The sequence below is a fragment of the Mercenaria mercenaria genome, chromosome 3 (genome assembly GCF_021730395.1).
Source record: "Mercenaria mercenaria strain notata chromosome 3, MADL_Memer_1, whole genome shotgun sequence".
Classification (NCBI taxonomy): domain Eukaryota; kingdom Metazoa; phylum Mollusca; class Bivalvia; order Venerida; family Veneridae; genus Mercenaria; species Mercenaria mercenaria.
This window is the reverse complement of record NC_069363.1, coordinates 35,964,192-35,984,009: the sequence shown is the minus strand read 5'-3', so window position 1 is coordinate 35,984,009 and position 19,818 is coordinate 35,964,192. Positions and strand designations below refer to the sequence as shown.

Genomic DNA, 19,818 nt, shown 5'->3' with positions numbered 1-19,818 from the left:
ATGCACTTTCACATTAACTTTGTTCCAATTCAAAGTAAGTGTTCTATATCATGTTCAACATCATATGACACAAGGTTAATAACGCTGGAAAAATTATACAATGAATTATGCACCCTTCTTACTAAAACCAATAATTCTTTTTAAACATTACTCATAATTCCAAAAAAAACAAAAATTAAATCTCAGAATAGTGTTTGCTTCCTTTTAAAAGACAATCCATTTTTACTTAAATTTTGCTGCAGTTTCACTCTAACACTGATTCTGCCTTTGCGACCAGTGCAGACCAAGATCAGGCTGCACATCCGTGCAGTCTGATCATATCTGCACTGTTCGCTATTCAGTCAGTACATTTTCAGTGAACACCCGTTTGAATGATAAATGGTATTGTCCAAATTGAAAGATGGACCAGTCCATTTTAGAAACGGGTTAAGATGTTCTATACACAAAACCATGATGCTGAAGAAGACCATGATGGTGATTGTAATTTCATGCTTCGCCATTGTGATGTTGAGACTTCCAGGGATCAGTCTGGGATTTCCTGTTCCTATTTTTGCACCGAGTGCTTCACTTATCACCTTTACATGATGGTGAAATGAAAGATCATGATGGGAAAACATGAGATGAGAACAGCTCTTTATGATTATGATCTTGTGTTTCTCCATCATGCAAAGGTGATAAACAAAATGTGAGACCAGTATTGTTAAACAGCAGATGATGACGGTGAAATGCACAATGAGGAATATTTCATGATTTCTTGACATGCACATTGCCAACAAAGTGATACATGAAGCACAAGATAACTGGTGAAACACAAAATTACACTGAGTGCAGGATCCTGAAGTCAGAAATGAAAAATAATTCTGTATTTTGCCATCATGGTCTTGTGCTTTGCCATCTGACTTGCACTTGGACGTCATGGTCTTATGCTTCATGCACAAGCAGTTTATAAGGCAGGAAGTAATGGCTCCTATGGAACTCCAAATAATAACACTTATTAAATTTGATTGAATCTCCACATCATCGCCGATATCATATGACAAAAAGATGATGACACGTATTTTATGAATCATGCCCCCATTTTACTAAAATTTTGATGTACTCTTACTCCCTCAATTACTTTATGAATTTGTTCAGTCTGATTAAAACAATCTGCTTTTAACGATACGCATAGGATCTGGAGACAGTCTTTAGAGGGTCATGTTCAGATGACCTTTCCAATAGCCAATCGGAACCTTGCTTTCAACATTTTGAAAGTAGAAGTTAAAAAAATCTATATTTAGCCTGGGATCCAATTTTCGATATGTGATTGTCACAGGTTTATAGTTCTTATGACGACCATATCTTGTAATTTCTAATTTGTGACATAATAAAATGATAAAGTAAAAAGAAGAAAGGTAAAATAATGAAGTAAAAAGAAGATAGATATGGTGGAATCTACGTCTAGGGAACAACATGTTGTGGTAGATAAATGTGTTTTGTGCAGTTTGAAGGTTTGTGCTATTTTGAAGGTTAAGCCAAACGTTTGTTGAAACAAGTTGTCTGATTTGTTCAAATAAAAATAAGATAGGTGGACATAAAAAAAATAGTGATACTGGAAATCTGATTAGACAGGAAGATGAATTTGAATGGGCAGCCGTCAGATCTAACATTTATGAAGATCGAGTACTTTAGTCAGATTGAGAATTTGTTTCAAACTTAAATAGAAATTTCTCACTTCAGATTTTTTGTTTCCTCTGACAAGGCAGTGTTGCCAGAGTGTTAATCACTCCAGTAATAGTTCTAGTTTCCCCAGATGTGTCCTATATAAATTATCTACTCAGCATCATTGAAATATAGTAGTGGAGAGTGCTGTCTTCTCTGATAGTTCTTGTTTGTGTTGCCAGAGTATTGGCCACTTCGGTACTATGTCACTGCTCAGCATCATCAAAATAATCAAGTGTGCTGTCTCCTCTGACAGTTCTTGTTTGTGTTGCATGAGTATTGGCCACTTCAGTACTGTCACTGCTCAGCATCATCAAAATAGTCAAGTGTGCTGTCTCCTCTGACAGTTGTTGTTTGTGTTGCCAGAGTATTGGCCACTTCGGTACTATGTCACTGCTCAGCATCATCAAAATAATCAAGTGTGCTGTCTCCTCTGACAGTTCTTGTTTGTGTTGCATGAATATTGGCCACTTCAGTACTATGTCACTGCTCAGCATCATCAAAATAGTCAAGTGTGCCGTCTCCTCTGACAGTTGTTGTTTGTGTTGCCAGAGTATTGGCCACTTCAGTACTATGTCACTGCTCAGTATCATCAAAATAATCAAGTGTGCTGTCTCCTCTGACAGCTGTTGTTTGCTTCCCACTTCAGTCATTCATAAGAAGAATTGTTAATAATTATGTCTCCCCCCCTCTGGGGGAGACATATTGCTTTTTGCCCTAGATGATTGGTCATGCAGAGTAGATGACCCCTATTGTTTTTGGGGTCACACCATCAAAACTCAAGGTCACAGGGGCCTGAACATGGAAAACCATTTCCGATCAATAACTCGAGAACGAATTGACCCAGAATGTTGAAACTTCATAGGATGATTGGTCATGCAGAGTAGATGACCCCTATTGATTTTGGGGTCACTCCGTCGAAGGTCAAGGTCACAGGGGCCTGAACATGGAAAACCATTTCCGATTATTTGTTTTTGGGGTCACTACTTTAAAGGTCAAGGTCACAGGGGCCTGAACATTGATAACCATTTCCGATCAATAACTTGAGAACCTCTTGACCCAGAATGTTGAAACTTCATAGGATGATTGAACATGCAGAGTAGATGACCCCTATCGATTTTAGGGTCACTCTGTTAAAGGTCAAGGTCACAGGAGCCTGAACATGGAAAACAATTTCCGATCAATAACTTGAGAACCACTTGACCCAGAATGTTGAAACTTCATAGGATGATTGAACATGCAGAGTAGATGACCCCTGTTGATTTTTGGGTCAGTCTATTAAAGGTCAAGGTCACAGGGGCCTGGTCATGTAAATTCATTTCCGGAAAATAACTTGAGAACCACTTGACCTAGAATGTTGAAAATTAATAGGATGATTGGACATGCAGAGTAGATGACCCCTATTTATTTTGGGGTCACTTGATCAAAGGTCAAGGTCACAGGAGCCTAAACAGTGACTTGAGAACCACTAGGCCAAGAGTGTTGAAACTTAGCAGGATGACTGGACATGCCAAGTAGATGATCCCTATTGCAGCCAATCATCAGTGTCTCTTTGACTTTCGCTCCTGACCCCTATTGACTTCTTGCCTATAGGACTTTGCATTGGGGGAGACATGCGCTATTTTACAAAACCAATTTCTAGTTTTCACACTTGATTAACCATGATGTGTTAAGGAATTCTTAAAATCGCCATAATTCCAGGAAGGAAAAATTCCCTTATGGACAAACTTAAGTTTTTTTTACAGATTTAGTATTAGGTGCACCTGAGCTCAATACACATATTTCTTGATCACCAATTATCACACAGAGAACATGCTCATTTGTTTTAATAATATAACCATGATGTTTTTGCTGCCTGCTTTGGTTGGTGAGGCTATAAAAAAAATTCTATTGTGTTGATAGAAAAGAAAAGAAGTGTATGATATGCTAATTTCTTGAAGTGAAGCAAAAGTTGTTGATAAAAGTATCTACTCATCAATAAAATTAGATTGACAGAAAATCACCAGAAATCCTTGCCGATAATCATCCTTTGTAAGAAATTGTAAGAAACGTAAAAACAAGATAAAATGTATTAGTTTTATCACGAACCGCATAAACCAGAGGTAATTTCTTACCAGATATCTTCAAGGAACATTTAGGGTATTTATTTTAGCATCTATTTAGTGCTGCTTTAGGTTCAAACCCTGTTATGGTAATGACCTTAGGTTTCAGAGTAATCACAACTGTTAAATATGAAGAATTTTCCCTTATACATTTTCACATTTATGATATAATATTTGTTTCCTGCTGGTATTGATTTATTGTTTTGAAATACTCGTGCAGTTGTCAAGAAAATAATGCACAAATAGAATTGCACTTTAAGCTTTGCTTGTATTATCTCTTTCCTGTGGCAGAACATTGGTAATAGGTGATTAACTTGAAATTTGGAGATATGACACTTGAATTTTTAGATATGTAATCAGTAAGGATAGGTATCTCCAGAGTCATGGCTCTTGGATTAGTCCAAAATGCAAAAAAAATATAAGAGTCCACACAGTACGTAGAGTATTTTCAGAATTCAAAATTAATTTTTTCAATGTTGTGACTGGCATGTATTATGTCTGTTCAGCACTCTGGTTTGCTGATATCTTTGCCATTGTAAATTAGGTTTTAGTGGGTATTGTTTGTATTTATGGGGTGACTGATTTCAGCAAATCTTGTCGGAATTGGTAGTTATTGCCATTTAATTAGAAACTGCAATTTTGACCATCCAGCACAAGATTTAGTTAAAAATCTTACAATTCACTGAAATTGCTTTTTAGCCCACCATCATCAGATGGTGGGCTATTCAAATCACTCTGCGTCCGTGGTCCGTCGTCCTTCCGTCCGTCCATCCGTCCGTCATTCCGTCCGTCCTTCCGTTAACAATTTCTCGTTATCGCATCTCCTCAGAAACTACCAGGGGGATTTTGACCAAACTTTGTCAGAATGATGTATTGGTACCCTAGTTGTGTCCCCCTGAAAATCAGACTGGTTCATCAAATTTTTAGTAAGTTATGGCCCTTTGTTTATTTCTATAATTTACATAGATTTATATAGGGAAAAACTTTGAAAATCTTCTTGCCCCAAACCACAGAGCCTAGGGCTTTGATATTTGGTATGAAGCATCATCTAGTGGTCTTCTACCAATATGATTCAAATTATTTCCCTGGGGTGTAATATGGCCCCGCCCCGGGGGTCACATGGTTTATATAGACTTATATAGGGAAAAACTTTGAAAAGCCTCTTGTCCAAAACCACAGGGTCTAGGGCTTTGATATTTTGTATGTGACATCATCTAGTGGTCTTCAACTAAGATTATTCAAATTATCCCCCTAGGGTCAAATATGGCCCCGCCCCGGGGTCACACGGTTTACATAGACTTATATAGGGAAAAACTTTGAAAATCTTCTTGTCCAAACCATAAAGCCTAGGGCTTTGATATTTGTAATGTAGCATCATCTAGTGGTTCTCTACCAAGTTTGTCAAAATTATCCCCCTAGGGTCAAATATGGCCCCGCCCTGGGGGTCACATGGTTCATATAGACTTATATAGGGAAAAGCTTATAAAAACTCCTTGTCAATAACCTACAACATTCAGATTTGGACCACATGTATGGTTTTGAGTGGCAAGATGAACCTTGACATGAGTTGACCTTGATTTTGACCTAGTGACCTACTTTCACATTTCTGTAGCTACAACCTTCAAATTTGGACCACATTCATAGTTTTGTGCACTGAAATAAACTTTGACCTTGACATTGACCTAGTGACCTACTTTCACATTTTTGAAGGTACATGCTTCAAATTTGGACCACATGCATAATTTTGTGTTCTGAAATGAAATTTGACCTTGATTTTGACCCAGTGACCTACTTTCACATTTCTCAAGCTACAGCCTTCAAATTTGGACCACCTGCATGGTAATTGTACCAAAACAAACTTTGACCTTTACATCGACCTAGTGACCTACTTTCACATTTTTGAAGGTACAGGCTTCATATTTGGACCACATGCATAGTTATGTATTCCGAAATAAAATTTGACCTTGATTTTGACCTAGTGACCTACTTTCACATTTCTCAAGCTACAGCCTTGAAATTTGGACCACATGCATGGTTTTGTGTACCGAAACAAACTTTGACCTTTACATTGACCTAGTGACCTACTTCCACATTTTTGAAGGTACAGGCTTCAAATTTGGACCACATGCAAAGTTTTGTATTCCGAAATAAAATATGACCTTGATTTTGACCTAGTGACCTACTTTCACATTTCTCAAGCTACAGCCTTCAAATTTGGACCACTTGCATAGTTTTGTGTACCGAAATGAACTTTGACCTTAAGATTGACCTAGTGACCTACTTTCAGATTTCTGTAGCTATAGGCTTCAAATTTAGACCACAGGAATAGGATTGTGTACCGAAACAAACTTTGACCTTGATATTGACCTAGTGACCTACGTTCACATTGTTGAAGGAACAGGCTTCAAATTTGGACCACATGCATAGATTTGTGTTGTGAAGTGAAATTTGACCTTGATTTTGGCCTAGTGACCTACTTTCTCATTTCTCAAGCTACAGCCTTCAAATTTGGACCACTTGCATAGTTTTGTGTACCGAAATGAACTTTGACCTTAAGATTGACCTAGTGACCTACTTTCAAATTTTTCAAACTACAGTCTTCAAAATTGATGCACATGCATAGTTTTGTGTACAAAGAACTTTGTCCTTGAAATTGATCTAGTGACCTACTTTCACATTTCTCAAGTTACAGCTTTCGAATTTAGACCACATGCACAGTGTTGTGTACGGAAATGAAATTTGACCTTAAGCTAGTCAGTAAGTCTTGAAATTTGGAACACACAAAAATGACACATTGGTGGGCGCCAAGATCACTCTGTGATCTCTTGTTATTAATTGCTGAATTTCTTACACTGGTAAATAGATTATATTTCATACGTAATGTACTACAACAAAAGATAGAAATCTGCTACAAAATACCAACTTTTCAGTGGAATGGTATCACTGTTTTATAGATCTATACACAACATAGTTACATTTTCACTAATTGCCTCGACAGATAACTGCAGGAAAAGGAGCTATCTCGAGTGTTGACAAGAAATTTTACCTAAGATATAACTGATCCAGGATCTATGTGTTTTGGCAGAAAGTTTTTTTCAGTCCAACAGTTGTCATGTTGTATTGGAGGAATTCTCCTGATTGCATGTGCTTTGTGAAATATCAAGGTGCAGCATGATAGATATTGCAGGCTTTGTTCCAATATACAGTACCACTGAAAAGTTCCTACACTCATACATGATATGCTTTGTGCATAACACTGGAAGTTTGTTTGCGTTTTGTTTTAATTGATGCTCAGTATATGTTGAATTATTTTTTCCGAAGCAAAAATAGTCCCTGCAAAAATAAAAGAAAAAAGGAAAAGAATAGTTTTGGTTGTTCTGTAAATCATCAGTGTATTGATGTTGGTTGCAGTAAACTGCTAGTTGGTTTAAATGATTCCTTTATGAAATACTTAGAATGAGCAATATATTATAAAATTGTAAAATCACCCTGTTTTACCCTCTTATTAAACCATCAGTTTATGGGAACTCAACCAAAGCTGATCAAATAAAGAAGAACCCCACCCCACAAAAACATCTATATTTACAAGTAGTATGACAAATAAATCAAAATGATGTCTGACTTACTGATAAGATGGGGATTGCTTCATAGGAAGTTTTACAACTACAATTTACAGTGTGTAGGAATTTTTGGAGATAAGTGTATGTTGTGACACTTTGAGTTCCCCAAGGATTACCTGGAAATTGTCTCGATTTCGTTCAAAAGATGGATGGTGAAAGGATTGATTAGTGAGAAAAAAGGAACTGAAAGTAGTTTTTGTTTTCAATTTGAGACTGCATGTGAAGAACATGTGATAAGAATGACCGTGTTCAATTTTGATTCTTTCGGAATGCATAAAAGCCGCCTTTGTGTCTGCAATTCCTAATTCTCAGAGTATCCTTGGAGTATATTTGGAAATGGAATAAAAACGAAAACATGGAATTAAGTATTGGAAGATTGAAATGGAGGGGAATCATCAAAGTTGTTAACAGGGTTTACGTTGAAATGCATGGAAATTGATAGAAATTTAAATGACATGCATTATATAAGTGACATGTAGATAATCTTTTAACGAAAAGGAAAATGTCATAACAAACACTTAAAGACTTGATCATAGTATTTATGTAACTTGTACACTATTCTGTCGCAATTTTAGATATATTTTTTTGCAAAAATTATGATTATAAATGTGCTTAAAGTTTGGGTGTAATTTGAAAGTTAAGGGTCGTTATCTTTAATTGTATGGTGATCAACAATAAACATCCTTTGTTAAAAATTCTGCTACTAAAAGTTTAACTAAGTTCATTATACGCACACAGGCAAAGTATATGGTTGATATATTGGAGTCTGTTACAATATCCCTTATTCCTTTCTTGAGACATGAACTGGAGTTTGAAAGAAGTACACAGTCATGTATTTTTGCCACTGTAACAAAACAAGAATCATTATTGACCCAAAGCAGTAGGTCAAGGTCACAGTTCGAGATCAAAGGTCAAATGGCTTAAATTCTTGTCCATTCCATATCTTCTGAACAGCTGGCAAGAATTTCATAAAACTAGCGTCATAGCATTAGTTCTTTCTCTCATCAAGATGCCCAGGACGTTAGGTCAAAGGTCAAGGTCACATTGGTAGGTCAAAGTTCAGATAGCTTTTTTTCTATCTTTTCAATGGATTTTCAAGTAACAACACATAAATGTTTACTATTGTAATACAACAAGAAGTATGTGTGCCAGGTTGCTATGTCTAAGGTCAAAGTAAAACTCGGAGGTCAAAGGTCAAATAGCCTAATTTTGTGTCTAAAACTGCTTGAAAGTTTTTTGTTTTTTTAAATTGATGTTAATTGTTTACCTCATTGAAGAAATGTGCAGAGCACCAGGGTTGCTAAATTAGAAATTACACTTGAGGAAACATGTCAGATACCTTTATTTCAAACTTTGATTTTTCAAAGTAAGTACAAAGAAATGTTCACCAGCCTAGTATGACAAAAATCATGTATGTACCACTGGTCCCTAGGTTCAAGGTCAAAGACAACAACTTTCTTTTGTCAGGGTGTTGAACACATGACCCTTAACTGTAGCTCAGATTGTTCGCAGATATTCAAGCATTTAAGCAGTGTACCAAACCTTTCTTGTTTGTTTTTTTTTTGTCAAGAACCCTACAATTTGAAATTCAAATTAGTATGACCAGAGTTACTGCTCTTTACTTAAAAACTGCATTTTTGTCCATCTGCAACCATATCTTGGTAATTATAAGTCACATTCAGATGATATTTGGTGTGATTATCTGTATTTACTCATAGCTGTGTCTTTAAGTCAGTCTCAGTTATTGCCCATTGATAAGTTTAAAACTGCATTTCAAATCCTAAAGCTAATTGTCATGGTAACATTTAGTCGCATTGAGTTGATATTTGCTGCAAACATTTGTATTAACTTGCATCTACATCTCAGTATTTGGTTTAATATCAAGTTAATATGACCAGAATAATTTATTAAAAACTGCCATTTTTGTCTTTTTGCAATCTGACTAAAGTACATCTCCTATTACGCTACGCCTAGGATCTGAAAACGACCTATTCATGGCCTCGTTCTGACGACCCTTTCGCTAGCCAATCAGAGCTTAGCTTACAACATGTTGCAAATCTACCTGTAGCCTTGACTTTTGATATTTACAATTCATATGTCGTATTGTGTCAGATAGCCGGTTAGCTCAGTCGGTAGGCCACTTGCTTTGTAAGCGAGGGGTCCCGGGTTCGAGCCCTGGAATAACTGCATATTTTTCTTACTCTTTGGCATTCGAACAAGTCGTCTGATTGGTTAAAATAAAAATAGCAATACTGGAAATCCAAAATATACAGAAGACGTATGTGAATGGGTCGTTCTCAGATCTTCGTTTAGAAGATCAAGTACCTAAGTCAGATTGGTCTTTTTGTACCCATTATCTTTGCAATGGCTTGTCACAATGAGTTGATATGTGATGTGAATATTTTAAATACTCTTTCTGCTTCCCTTCAAAACTTTTTAAAGTCAGCATTATGTTATCTGAGTTGTTGCCCCTGCTTTGGTTAAAATGGTACTTTTTTTCCAATATTTTTATCATATAATATATGAGATAGTTTTATTGACTGGAGGATACTTTTTGATTAGACTCTTCACTAATTACTAGAGTAATTCCCCTTAATTAGGTTAATTATGTCTCCCCTAGGAGACATATTGTTTTTGCCCTGTCCGTCCATCGTCCGTCCGTCCCTCCGTCCTTCCGTCCGTCCGTATGTCACACTTCATTTCCGAGCATTGTAGGGCTGCTGGAGTAGACGACCCCTATTGTTTTTGGGGTCACAGGGGCCTGAACATTGAAAACCATTTCCGATCAATAACTAGAGAACCACTTGACCCAGAATGTTGAAACTTCATAGGATGATTGGTCATGAAGAGTAGATGACCCCTATTGATCTTGGGGTCACTCCGTCAAAGGTCAAGGTCACAGGGGCCTGAACATTGAAAACCATTTCCAATCAATAACCAAAGAACCACTTGACCCAGAATGTTAAAACTTCATAGGATGATTGGTCATGTAGAGTAGATGTCCCCTATTGATTTTGGGGTCACTCTGTCAAAGGTCAAGGTCACAGGGGCCTGAACATTGAAAACTATTTCCGGTCATTAACTTGAGAACCACTTGACCCAGAATGATAAAACTTCATAGGATGATTGGTCATGCAGAGTAGATGACCCCTAACGATTTTAGGGTCACTCTGTTAAAGGTCAAGGCCACAGGGGCCTGAACATGGAAAACCATTTCCAATCAATAACTTGAGAACCTCTCGACCCAGAATGTTGAAACTTCATAGGATGATTGTTCATGCAGAGTAAATGACCCCTATTGTTTTTGGGGTCAGTCTATTAAAGGTCAAGGTCACAGTGGCCTGTTCATGTAAAATCATTTTTTGGAAATAACTTGAGAACACTTGACCTACAATGTTGAAACTTAATAGGATGATTGGACATGCAGAGTAGATGACCCCTATTTATTTTGAGGTCATCTGATCAAAGGTCAAGGTCACAGGAGCTTGAACAGTGACTTGAGAACCACTAGGCCAAGAGTGTTGAAATTTAGCGGGATGACTGGACATGCCAAGTAGATGATCCCTATTGCAGCCAACCATCAGTGTCTCTTTGACTTTCGCTCCTGACCCCTACTGACTTCTTGCCTATAGGACTTTGCATTGGGGGAGACATGCGCTTTTTTACAAAAGCATTTTCTAGTTAGAAACTGCAGTTTCTGTTCCTCCACTGCCAAATCTAGTTGAGTTATGTATGTAAAAAGCCATCTTTCTTTTATAATCATTTCAGGGGCTGTAATTCACATGTAAATGGGGTAGGTGATTAAAAGGTTTGCTAGCATATAAAACTATTCATGTGTATATTTAATATTCGTGTATCTTTGACTAAAGCAGCAGTGACATTTATTTTACTGATTTGGGTCAGAATTACATTTAGCAGGGAAAATAGCAATGCATTGACTTTGTTTGTTGGCAGAGAACTGTTGTAAAAGTTTTGAATGTAACCAGGTTTTACAGAAAGTACTTGGTCAAATGTTTTCAACCTCTGTATTGTGTCTTTTGCACCATATGTTACCTCCTCACATGAAAGGTTTTCATGAATTCATAACTCCTGTATATATTCTGGCAAAAGTTTGCTATTTTTTTTACATGAAAATTTTGTAGGTATGTGTCTTAAGAACTATTACACTGAATACTTTCAAAGTCAAGACAAGTCTTTGGCATCATGAAATGTCCTCTATGAGTCAGGGGTCATTATAGCTACAACATTTTTCCAAAGTTATGCCCCCTTTTCAGCTTAGAAAATTAGTATGTAAGCTGATATTATGTGGAAATATTTCAAATAGATGATCGAGATGCTTTCATTAGACAGCTCTTGTTTACTTACCTAATAACGGAATATAAATTTTATGAGGACTAATTTAATTTGACGAAACTTTCCATAAACAGTCACAGACTTAGACATAAAATTAAAGTCTTTCCTTTTTTGGTAAGAAGAGTAATTCTGAAACGCTGTTTTAAGTTCACCAGTGGCGAAGATCAAAGTGACAACAAAATCAATTATTAACTTCAAGAAATTGTAAAGAGATTACTTTTTTCAGTACATATTTGCTTAAATGACAGAAATACACCTTTATTTCAGATATTATAGACATTTTTGACTGCTCAAATCTCTGCATCTATTGTAGGCTCTTACAGGAAAGGCTGCACAGATATTTTTATATGCCCAAAGTGATGTATTATGTTATACCCCCACAGGTATTATGTTATACGCCTGAAGGGACGTAATATGTTATGGCCACGGTGTATGTCTGTCCGTCCATCTGTTCGTTAGCAATTTCGTGTCCGCTCTGTAACTCTTGAAACCTTTGAAGGATTTCGAAGAAACTTCACACAAATATCCACCACATTGAGACGACGTGCAGAGCACATATTCTGGATTGCTCGCCTCAAGGTCAAGGTCACACTTAGGGGTCAAAGGTCATATGGCTTTGATTCGTGTCCGCTCTGTAACTCTTGAACTGCTTGAAGGATTTCAAAGAAACTTGGCACAAATGTTCACCATGTCAAGACGATGTGCAGAGTGCACATTTCGGATGGCTTGCTTCAAGTTCAAGGTTACACTTAGGGGTCAAAGGTCATACGACTTTGATTCAAGACCACTCTGTAACTCTTGAACTGCTTGAAGGATTTCAAAGAAACTTGGCACAAATGTTCACCACGTCAAGATGATGTGCAGAGCGCACGTTTCGGATGGCTTGCTTCAAGGTCAAGGTCACACTTAGGGGTCAAAGGACATATGACTTTGTTTCGTATCCACTTTGTAACTCTTGATCTGCTTGAAGGATTTCAAAGAAACTTGGCACAAATATTCTCCACATCAAGATGATGTTGCAGAGTGCACGTTTCGGATTGCTCGCTTCAAGGTCAAGATCACACTTTTTAGGTGTATTTTGACATATCTGTACCTGGTAAGGATTTTTAGCCCACCATCATCAGATGATGGGCTATTCAAATCACTCTGTGTCCGTGGTCCTTCTTTCTTTCCATCCTTCCGTCCGTTAACAATTTCTCGTTATCACATCTCCTCAGAAACTACTGGGGGGATTTTAACCAGACTTTGTACCCTAGTTGTTTATTTTTATAATTTACATAGATTTATATAGGGAAAAACTTTGAAAATCTGCTTGTTCAAAACCACAGGGCCTGGGGCTTTGATATTTGGTATGTAGCATCATCTAGTGGTCCTCTACCAAACTTTCTCAAATTATCTCCCTAGGGTCAAATATGGCCCCACCCAGAGGGTCACATTGTTTATATAGACTTATATAGGGAAAAACTTTGAAAATCTTCTTGTCAAAAACCACAAAGCCTAGGGCTTTGATATTTGAAATGTAGCATCATCTAGTGGTTCTCTACCAAGTTTGTTCAAATTATCCCCCTAGGGTCAAATATGGCCCCACCCCAGGGGTCACATGGTTTATATAGACTTATATAGGGAAATTTTTTAAAAATCCTCCGGTCCATAACATTCAGATTTGGACCACATGTATAGTTTTGAGTTGCTAGATGAACCTTGACATGAGTTGACCTTGATCTTGACCTAGTGACTACTTTCATATTTCTGTAGCTACAGCCTTCAAGTTTGAACCACATGCATAGGTTTGTTTACTGAAATAAACTTTGACCTTGACATTGACCTAGTGACCTACTTTCACATTTTTGAAGGTACAGGCTTCATATTTGCACCACATGCATAGTTTTGTGTTTCAAAATGAACTTTGACCTTGATTTTGACCTAGTGACCTACTTTCACTTTTCTCAAGCTACAGTCTTCAGATTTGGACCACATGCATTTTTGAAGGTAAAGGTTCCAAATTTGGACCACATGCATAGTTTTGTATTCTGAAATGAAATTTGACCTTGATTTTGACCTAGTGACCTTCTATTACATAAATCAGGCTACAGGCTTCAAATTTGGACCACTTGCATAATTATGTGTTCTGAATTGAAATTTGACCTTGATTTTTACCTAGTACCTACTTTCACTTTTCTCAAGCTACATCCTTCAGATTTGAAGCACATACATAGGTTTGTGTACAAAAATGAACTTTAACCTTGAATTGAACTAGTGACCTAGGCTTCAGGTTTGGACACATGCATAGTTTTGTGTTCCGAAATGAAATTTGACTTTGATTTTGACCTAGTGACCTTCCACATTTCTCAAGCTACAGCTTTCAAAATTGGACTACATGCATGGACCACATGCAAAGTTTTGTGTACCAAAATAACCTTTGACATTGATTTTGACCTTGAGCTAGTCTTTAAATTTGGAACATTCAAAAATGGCTCAATGGTGGGCGCCAAGATGACTCTGTGATCTCTTGTTTTTGTGGACTTAGTGGCCTTAGAATTTTTTTCTGTGGATTTCATCCTTTTGTTGTTCTTGCCTTTGGGCTTCAGCAGTCAAGTTCTTTAAATTCTCTGATATAACCCTCCGTTCACACTTAGGGGTCAAAGGTCATACCTTCGGGGGTATATTGCTCCATTTTGCGGTGCTCTTGTTTCAAAATTAAATGCATAGCAAAAAGGGAGTCAAACTTAATAAAATATTTTTAAGATATCAGATATCTAAGCTTATTTGATGGCTGAGAAATGTTTACAAAAAGGTCCTCAGTATCTTAAAACCAGTCTAAAAATGCAACATTAGTCATTGGTCAGTTTCAGGTTTAAGCTCTGGATCAACCAATCAGATGCTGGAGTATTGAGACTGGTCTCCACATCCTCCTATATTATCTTTGGCCCTGCTTTAGTTAAAGATATTTGGTACTCCTAGAAAATATAAATCAGTCTGCATGGTTAGAAGGCAGGAAAGGTTATAACAGTTTAAGTACAGTTCAAAACAATGTTAACCCCAACACAGTTGTCAGGCTCTGGTGCTTGGGTATTAATCAAATGCTTTCACTTTTCTTTATGTTCCTTTTGATTCCTACTCAAATTGATGTTTTAATTGTTTTGCCACCTTTTGTAGATAAATGCCTAAAGTAAGAACTAATATGTTTCACACCTAACCAGACATTTTATGTAGATCTCTGCCAGTCAGACATATTTCTCCACTTTAGAGATTTATAACCCTAGTGCTGGCACATATACTTTTAGAATCAAGTTAAGATAAAAGAGTTTTTATTTGTCTCAGCAAGATGATGCACACAAATCACACCAGTCGAGTCAAGGTCATTTATAACTCAAGGTTACAAGCTTGAAACTTGGATTTCAAGTCCAGTTAAAATCCTTCAGGGATTACAATGTAACATGGTACAAATACTCACTGCATCATTGTGAAGAATCCGTGTTTTTGTAGTTATGGTCAGAACTCAAGGTCAACATTAAGTCCATCACTTAATGGGACTAAATTGGCCTTACAGAACTGGTGTTCTAATCTTGCTGGCCCAGAATCAAGGTCACAAGTTTAAAGTTAAGGCTTCAGTGTCATGAATAGCTCATTATTCTCTTTATTATCAAAGTTTCATGAAATTGTTTGGGAAAACAGTATTACAACATGAAGTATAATTATTATTGGATTTGGTTTTTAGCAGATGCTCGTCACTGTTTCCTGGGTGTACTTGATTGAAATATCAGCAACAGAAATAGAACAGAAATAAATATGATCAGGATAATTGCATGAAATTCCTGACAGTCTTGCACATTGACGTTTCAGTTTCTCTGAGAGTGATATGATTTCAGAATTACTTGCTGAAAAAGTTTCGAGTTGAAAATGAAAAATTATATATTATGTAAAATGAACTAGAACAATGCATATGTCTTAGGAAGATAAATGTATATAAGAGTATGGACTGGAGGAGGTGTCTCTATTACTTCAGTTACAGAATCTGTTTGGGCAGAACCAGTTCTTATTTACTACTTTTTCATTGTTGTCGCTGACATTTTGATAGAGTTCAGTGCAATGATTAACAGTGAGAAAGACATTCAACATGGGATAATTTCGTTAGAAGTGATCGGAAGACAAATGTATGCCTTTATAGATAGGTACGTTGCAGATTACATTAACTCGTGCTTAAAATTTGAATCTTCTACAGAAAAAGAAGAAAAGGCAATAGCAGCAATCAAGAAAGAGCCAATACAAGTGGACCAGTTTCTACAAAAGTTACGTCAGAAGAAACTTGATAAATATCTCAACTTTGAAGTCAGGGTAAGTAATGTTTTTGTTTGTTTTGTTTTTTCAAATTGTCAGATTGAAAGGACATTTGTACAATAATATTTTGTGCAGAAGCAGTATTTCAAGTTGATTTGTTAACTTGGAAATCATTCAAAGGGGGGACATTTTATGTTATAGTGTCATCTGTTGCTATGTTAAATCATAGAAAAAACACTTCAAAGGCCAACTAATTTCAACTTTATTTTCATGAAACATCGAGTGAGTTAAATCTTACGGTGTTATGTTTAGGACATGCAAATATTTTCTTTAAACGATGTCTTGCACACTACATCTTATGTCGAGCACATGCCATCTTATCTCGAGCGCTCGACATCTTATCTCATGCGCACAACATCTCATCTCGAGCGCTCGACATCTTATCTTGAGCGCATGACATCTTATCTTGTGCACACGACATCTTATCTTGAGTGCTTGACATATTATCTCGTGCGCACGACATCTTTTCTCGAGCGCACGACATCTTATCTCGATTGCTCGACATCTTTTCTTGTGCGCACGACATCTTTTCTCGAGCGCACAACATCTTATATCGATTGCTCGACATCTTTTCTCGTGGGTACGACATCTTATCTCGAGTGCTCGACATATTATCTCATGTGCATGACATCTTTTCTTGTGCGCACAACATCTTATCTCATGCGCACGACATCTTATCTCGAGCGCTCAACATATTATATCGAGCACATGAGATAAGATGTCGAGCGATCAAGATAAGATGTTGAGCGCTCAAGATAAGGTGTCATGCGCATGAGATAAGATGTTGTGCGCACGAGAAAAGATGTTGTGCGCACGAGATAAGATGTTGTGCGCTCGAGATAATTTAATCTAAAAAAAAAAATGCTTGTCCTAAAGATACCACCGTAAAATCTATACTGGTCTGAGATCAAAAAAGTAAGTCACTAGATCAAATTATACTGAAACCTTATTAACTTGTTTTCTACGTCATATTCAGGAAACTTGGTCTGTCTTTTTGAAATGTAGGAAGAAACTAAGTCATATTTGGTCAGAGACTAAGTCACAAGGTAAAGTCATAGCAAAAATGTTGTTATCACTTTGGAGGCCACATTTTAACTGTATCTACCTGAAACATTTTTCTTGATTACTTTATGTTGGAGGGCCCAAAACTGATGTCATAGAAAAAGTTTGTTAACACAGTAAAGGCCACCTGTTAATCATGAAACTTGATTTGTTTTGATAAAATCTAGGATAAGTTAAGAAACTGGTACATTTAGTATAAGAACTAGGTTGCTACACCAAATCATAGAAAATCCTTGTTACCATCCTAGAGGCCATTCTTTCTGCCTGATCTACATGAAACCATGTCAGAATGTTTGTCTTAATAAAATCTAGTTCAAATAGAAAAATATGTCATTTTGGATAAAAATAGGCCAGATAAGCGATACATGACTTTAATGTTCCTGTTAGGGAACGTACTTCTATTTCGAGAGTTGTACTTTTCTTTATTAGTCCCCTACTGGTTGAAAACCAGTTTTGGGGACTATAGGAATGCTCTTTTCCGTCATTCCGTCATTCCGTCTTTCCGTCATTCCGTCATTCTGTCATTCCGTCATTCCGTCATTCCGTCCGTCCGCAATTTCGTGTCCGGTCCATAACTCTGTCATCCATGAAGGGATTTTAATATTACTTGGCACAAATGTTCCCCATGATGAGACGACGTGTCATGCGCAAAACCCAGACCCCTAGCTCAAAGGTCAAGGCCACAATAGGAGGTCAAAGGTCAACAGGGCTTTTTTCCTGTCCGGTCCACAACTCTCCCATCCTTGAAGGGATTTTAGTATTACTTGGCACAAATGTTCCCCATGATGAGATGATGTGTCGTGCGCAAATCCCGGACCCCTAGCTCAAAGGTCAAGGTCACAATTGGAGGTCAAAGGTCAACAGGGCTTTTTTCCTGTCCGGTCCATAACTCTCCCATCCATGAAGAGATTTTAATATTACTTGGCACAAATGTTCCCCATGAGGAGACGACGTGTCATGCGCAAAACCTGGACCACTAGCTTAAAGGTCAAGGTCACAATTGGAGGTCAAAGGTCAACAAGGTTTTTTTCCTGTCCGGTCCATAACTCTCCCATCTATGAAGGGATTTTAATATTACTTGGCACAAATGTACCTCATAATAAGACGATATGTCATGCACAACTTTCAGACCCCTAGCTCAAAGGTCAAGGTCACACTTAGCAGTCAAATGTTAACATAACATGAACAGGGTCTGTTTCGTGTCCGGTCCATAACTCTGACATTCATTAAGGGATTTTAATATTACTTAGCACAAGTGTTCCCCATGATGAGACGACATGTCATGCGCAAATCCCGGACCCCTAGCTCAAAGGTCAAGGTCACAATTGGGGGTCAAAGGTCAACAGAGTTTTTTTCCTGTCCCGTCCATAACTCTGCCATCCATGAAGGGATTTTAATATTACTTGGCACAAATGTTTCCCATGATGAGACGACATGTCATGCGCAACACCCAGTACCCTAGCTTAAAGGTCAAGGTCACACTTTGAGATCAAAGGTCAAGAGGATTTTTTTCCTGTCCGGTCTATAACTTTGTCATGCAAAGCAGGATTTAGATATCAGTTGGCACAAATATTCCCCTGGATGAGACAACATGTCATGCGCAAGAACCAGGTCCCTAGGTCTAAGGTCAAGGTCATATTTAGAAGTCAAAGGTCAAATTCAAGAATGACTTTGTATGGAACATTTCTTCTTCATGCATGGAGGGATTTTGATGTAACTTGGACCAAATGTTCACCACCATGAGGCACCCTTGTTTTTAGAATTACATCCCTTTGTTTTACTATAAATAGATTTTATTGTAACTTTTTTATTACTGGCAGTAGAGAAAAATCGAGACCACTTTTCTGTGGTACAGCATGCATGTTACATCCAATTTTTAGGTGTATTTTGACCTATCTCTACCTGGTAAAGAGTTTCTTGTGGACTTATATTATTAATTTTTTTTTTTTTTTTTTTTTTTTTTTTTTTTTTTTTTTAAGATTAATTTCCCATTGTTGTTACTATAAATAACTTACATGATAACATTTTTATAATCAGCCAAAAAAATTCAATATTAAAACAACTGTGGGTTTTTATATATGCACATTTTAATCCAAGTGTGTTGTTATAATGTTATAACATATTGTATATGTAGTACAATATTGTTTATACATCATTGACAGTGCCCGCCCGCTTAGCTCAGTAGGGAGAGCGTTGGTCTATGGATCACGGGGTCGCGAGTTCGATCCTCGGGCGGGGCGTATGTTCTCCGTGACGATTTGATAAAAGACATTGTGTCTGAAATCATTCGTCCTCCACCTCTGATAAATCATGTGGGGAAGTTGGCAGTTACTTGCGGAGAACAGGTTTGTACTGGTACAGAATCCAGGAACACTGGTTAGGTTAACTGCCCGCCGTTACATGACTGAAATACTGTTGAAAAAACGGCGTTAAACCCAAAACAAACAAACAAACAAACAAACAAACATCATTGACAGATATCAGTTCATAATGTTATACTGCAGTAGAAAAAATTAGGTGCCTTCCAGTAGGGGACTTTGTATTGCATGGCAATACTTCATTCACTTGTTTAGAAAGGTGTACTTTTTTATCGGCGTCAAGTTAAGTGATATTGTCTGAAAAATTGGTTTTCAATATTGTAT

At 37.2% G+C, this 19,818-nt stretch overlaps 1 protein-coding gene across 7 annotated transcripts in view; it reads left to right on the top strand.

Moving 5' to 3' along the window:
• LOC123525078 (receptor-type tyrosine-protein phosphatase mu-like) overlaps positions 1-19,818 on the top strand; it is a 217,894-nt gene that overhangs the window by 86,237 nt on the left and 111,839 nt on the right. For 4 of the 7 annotated variants that reach the window (XM_045303811.2, XM_053538195.1, XM_045303816.2 and 1 more), the window contains one exon: positions 15,999-16,111. In XM_045303811.2, coding sequence (XP_045159746.1) covers positions 15,999-16,111 — 113 coding nt within the window. Of the gene's footprint in view, positions 1-7,548; positions 7,789-15,494; positions 16,112-19,818 lie in introns of those variants that run through there. The other 3 variants (XM_053538196.1, XM_045303814.2, XM_045303815.2) reach the window with 2 other exon arrangements.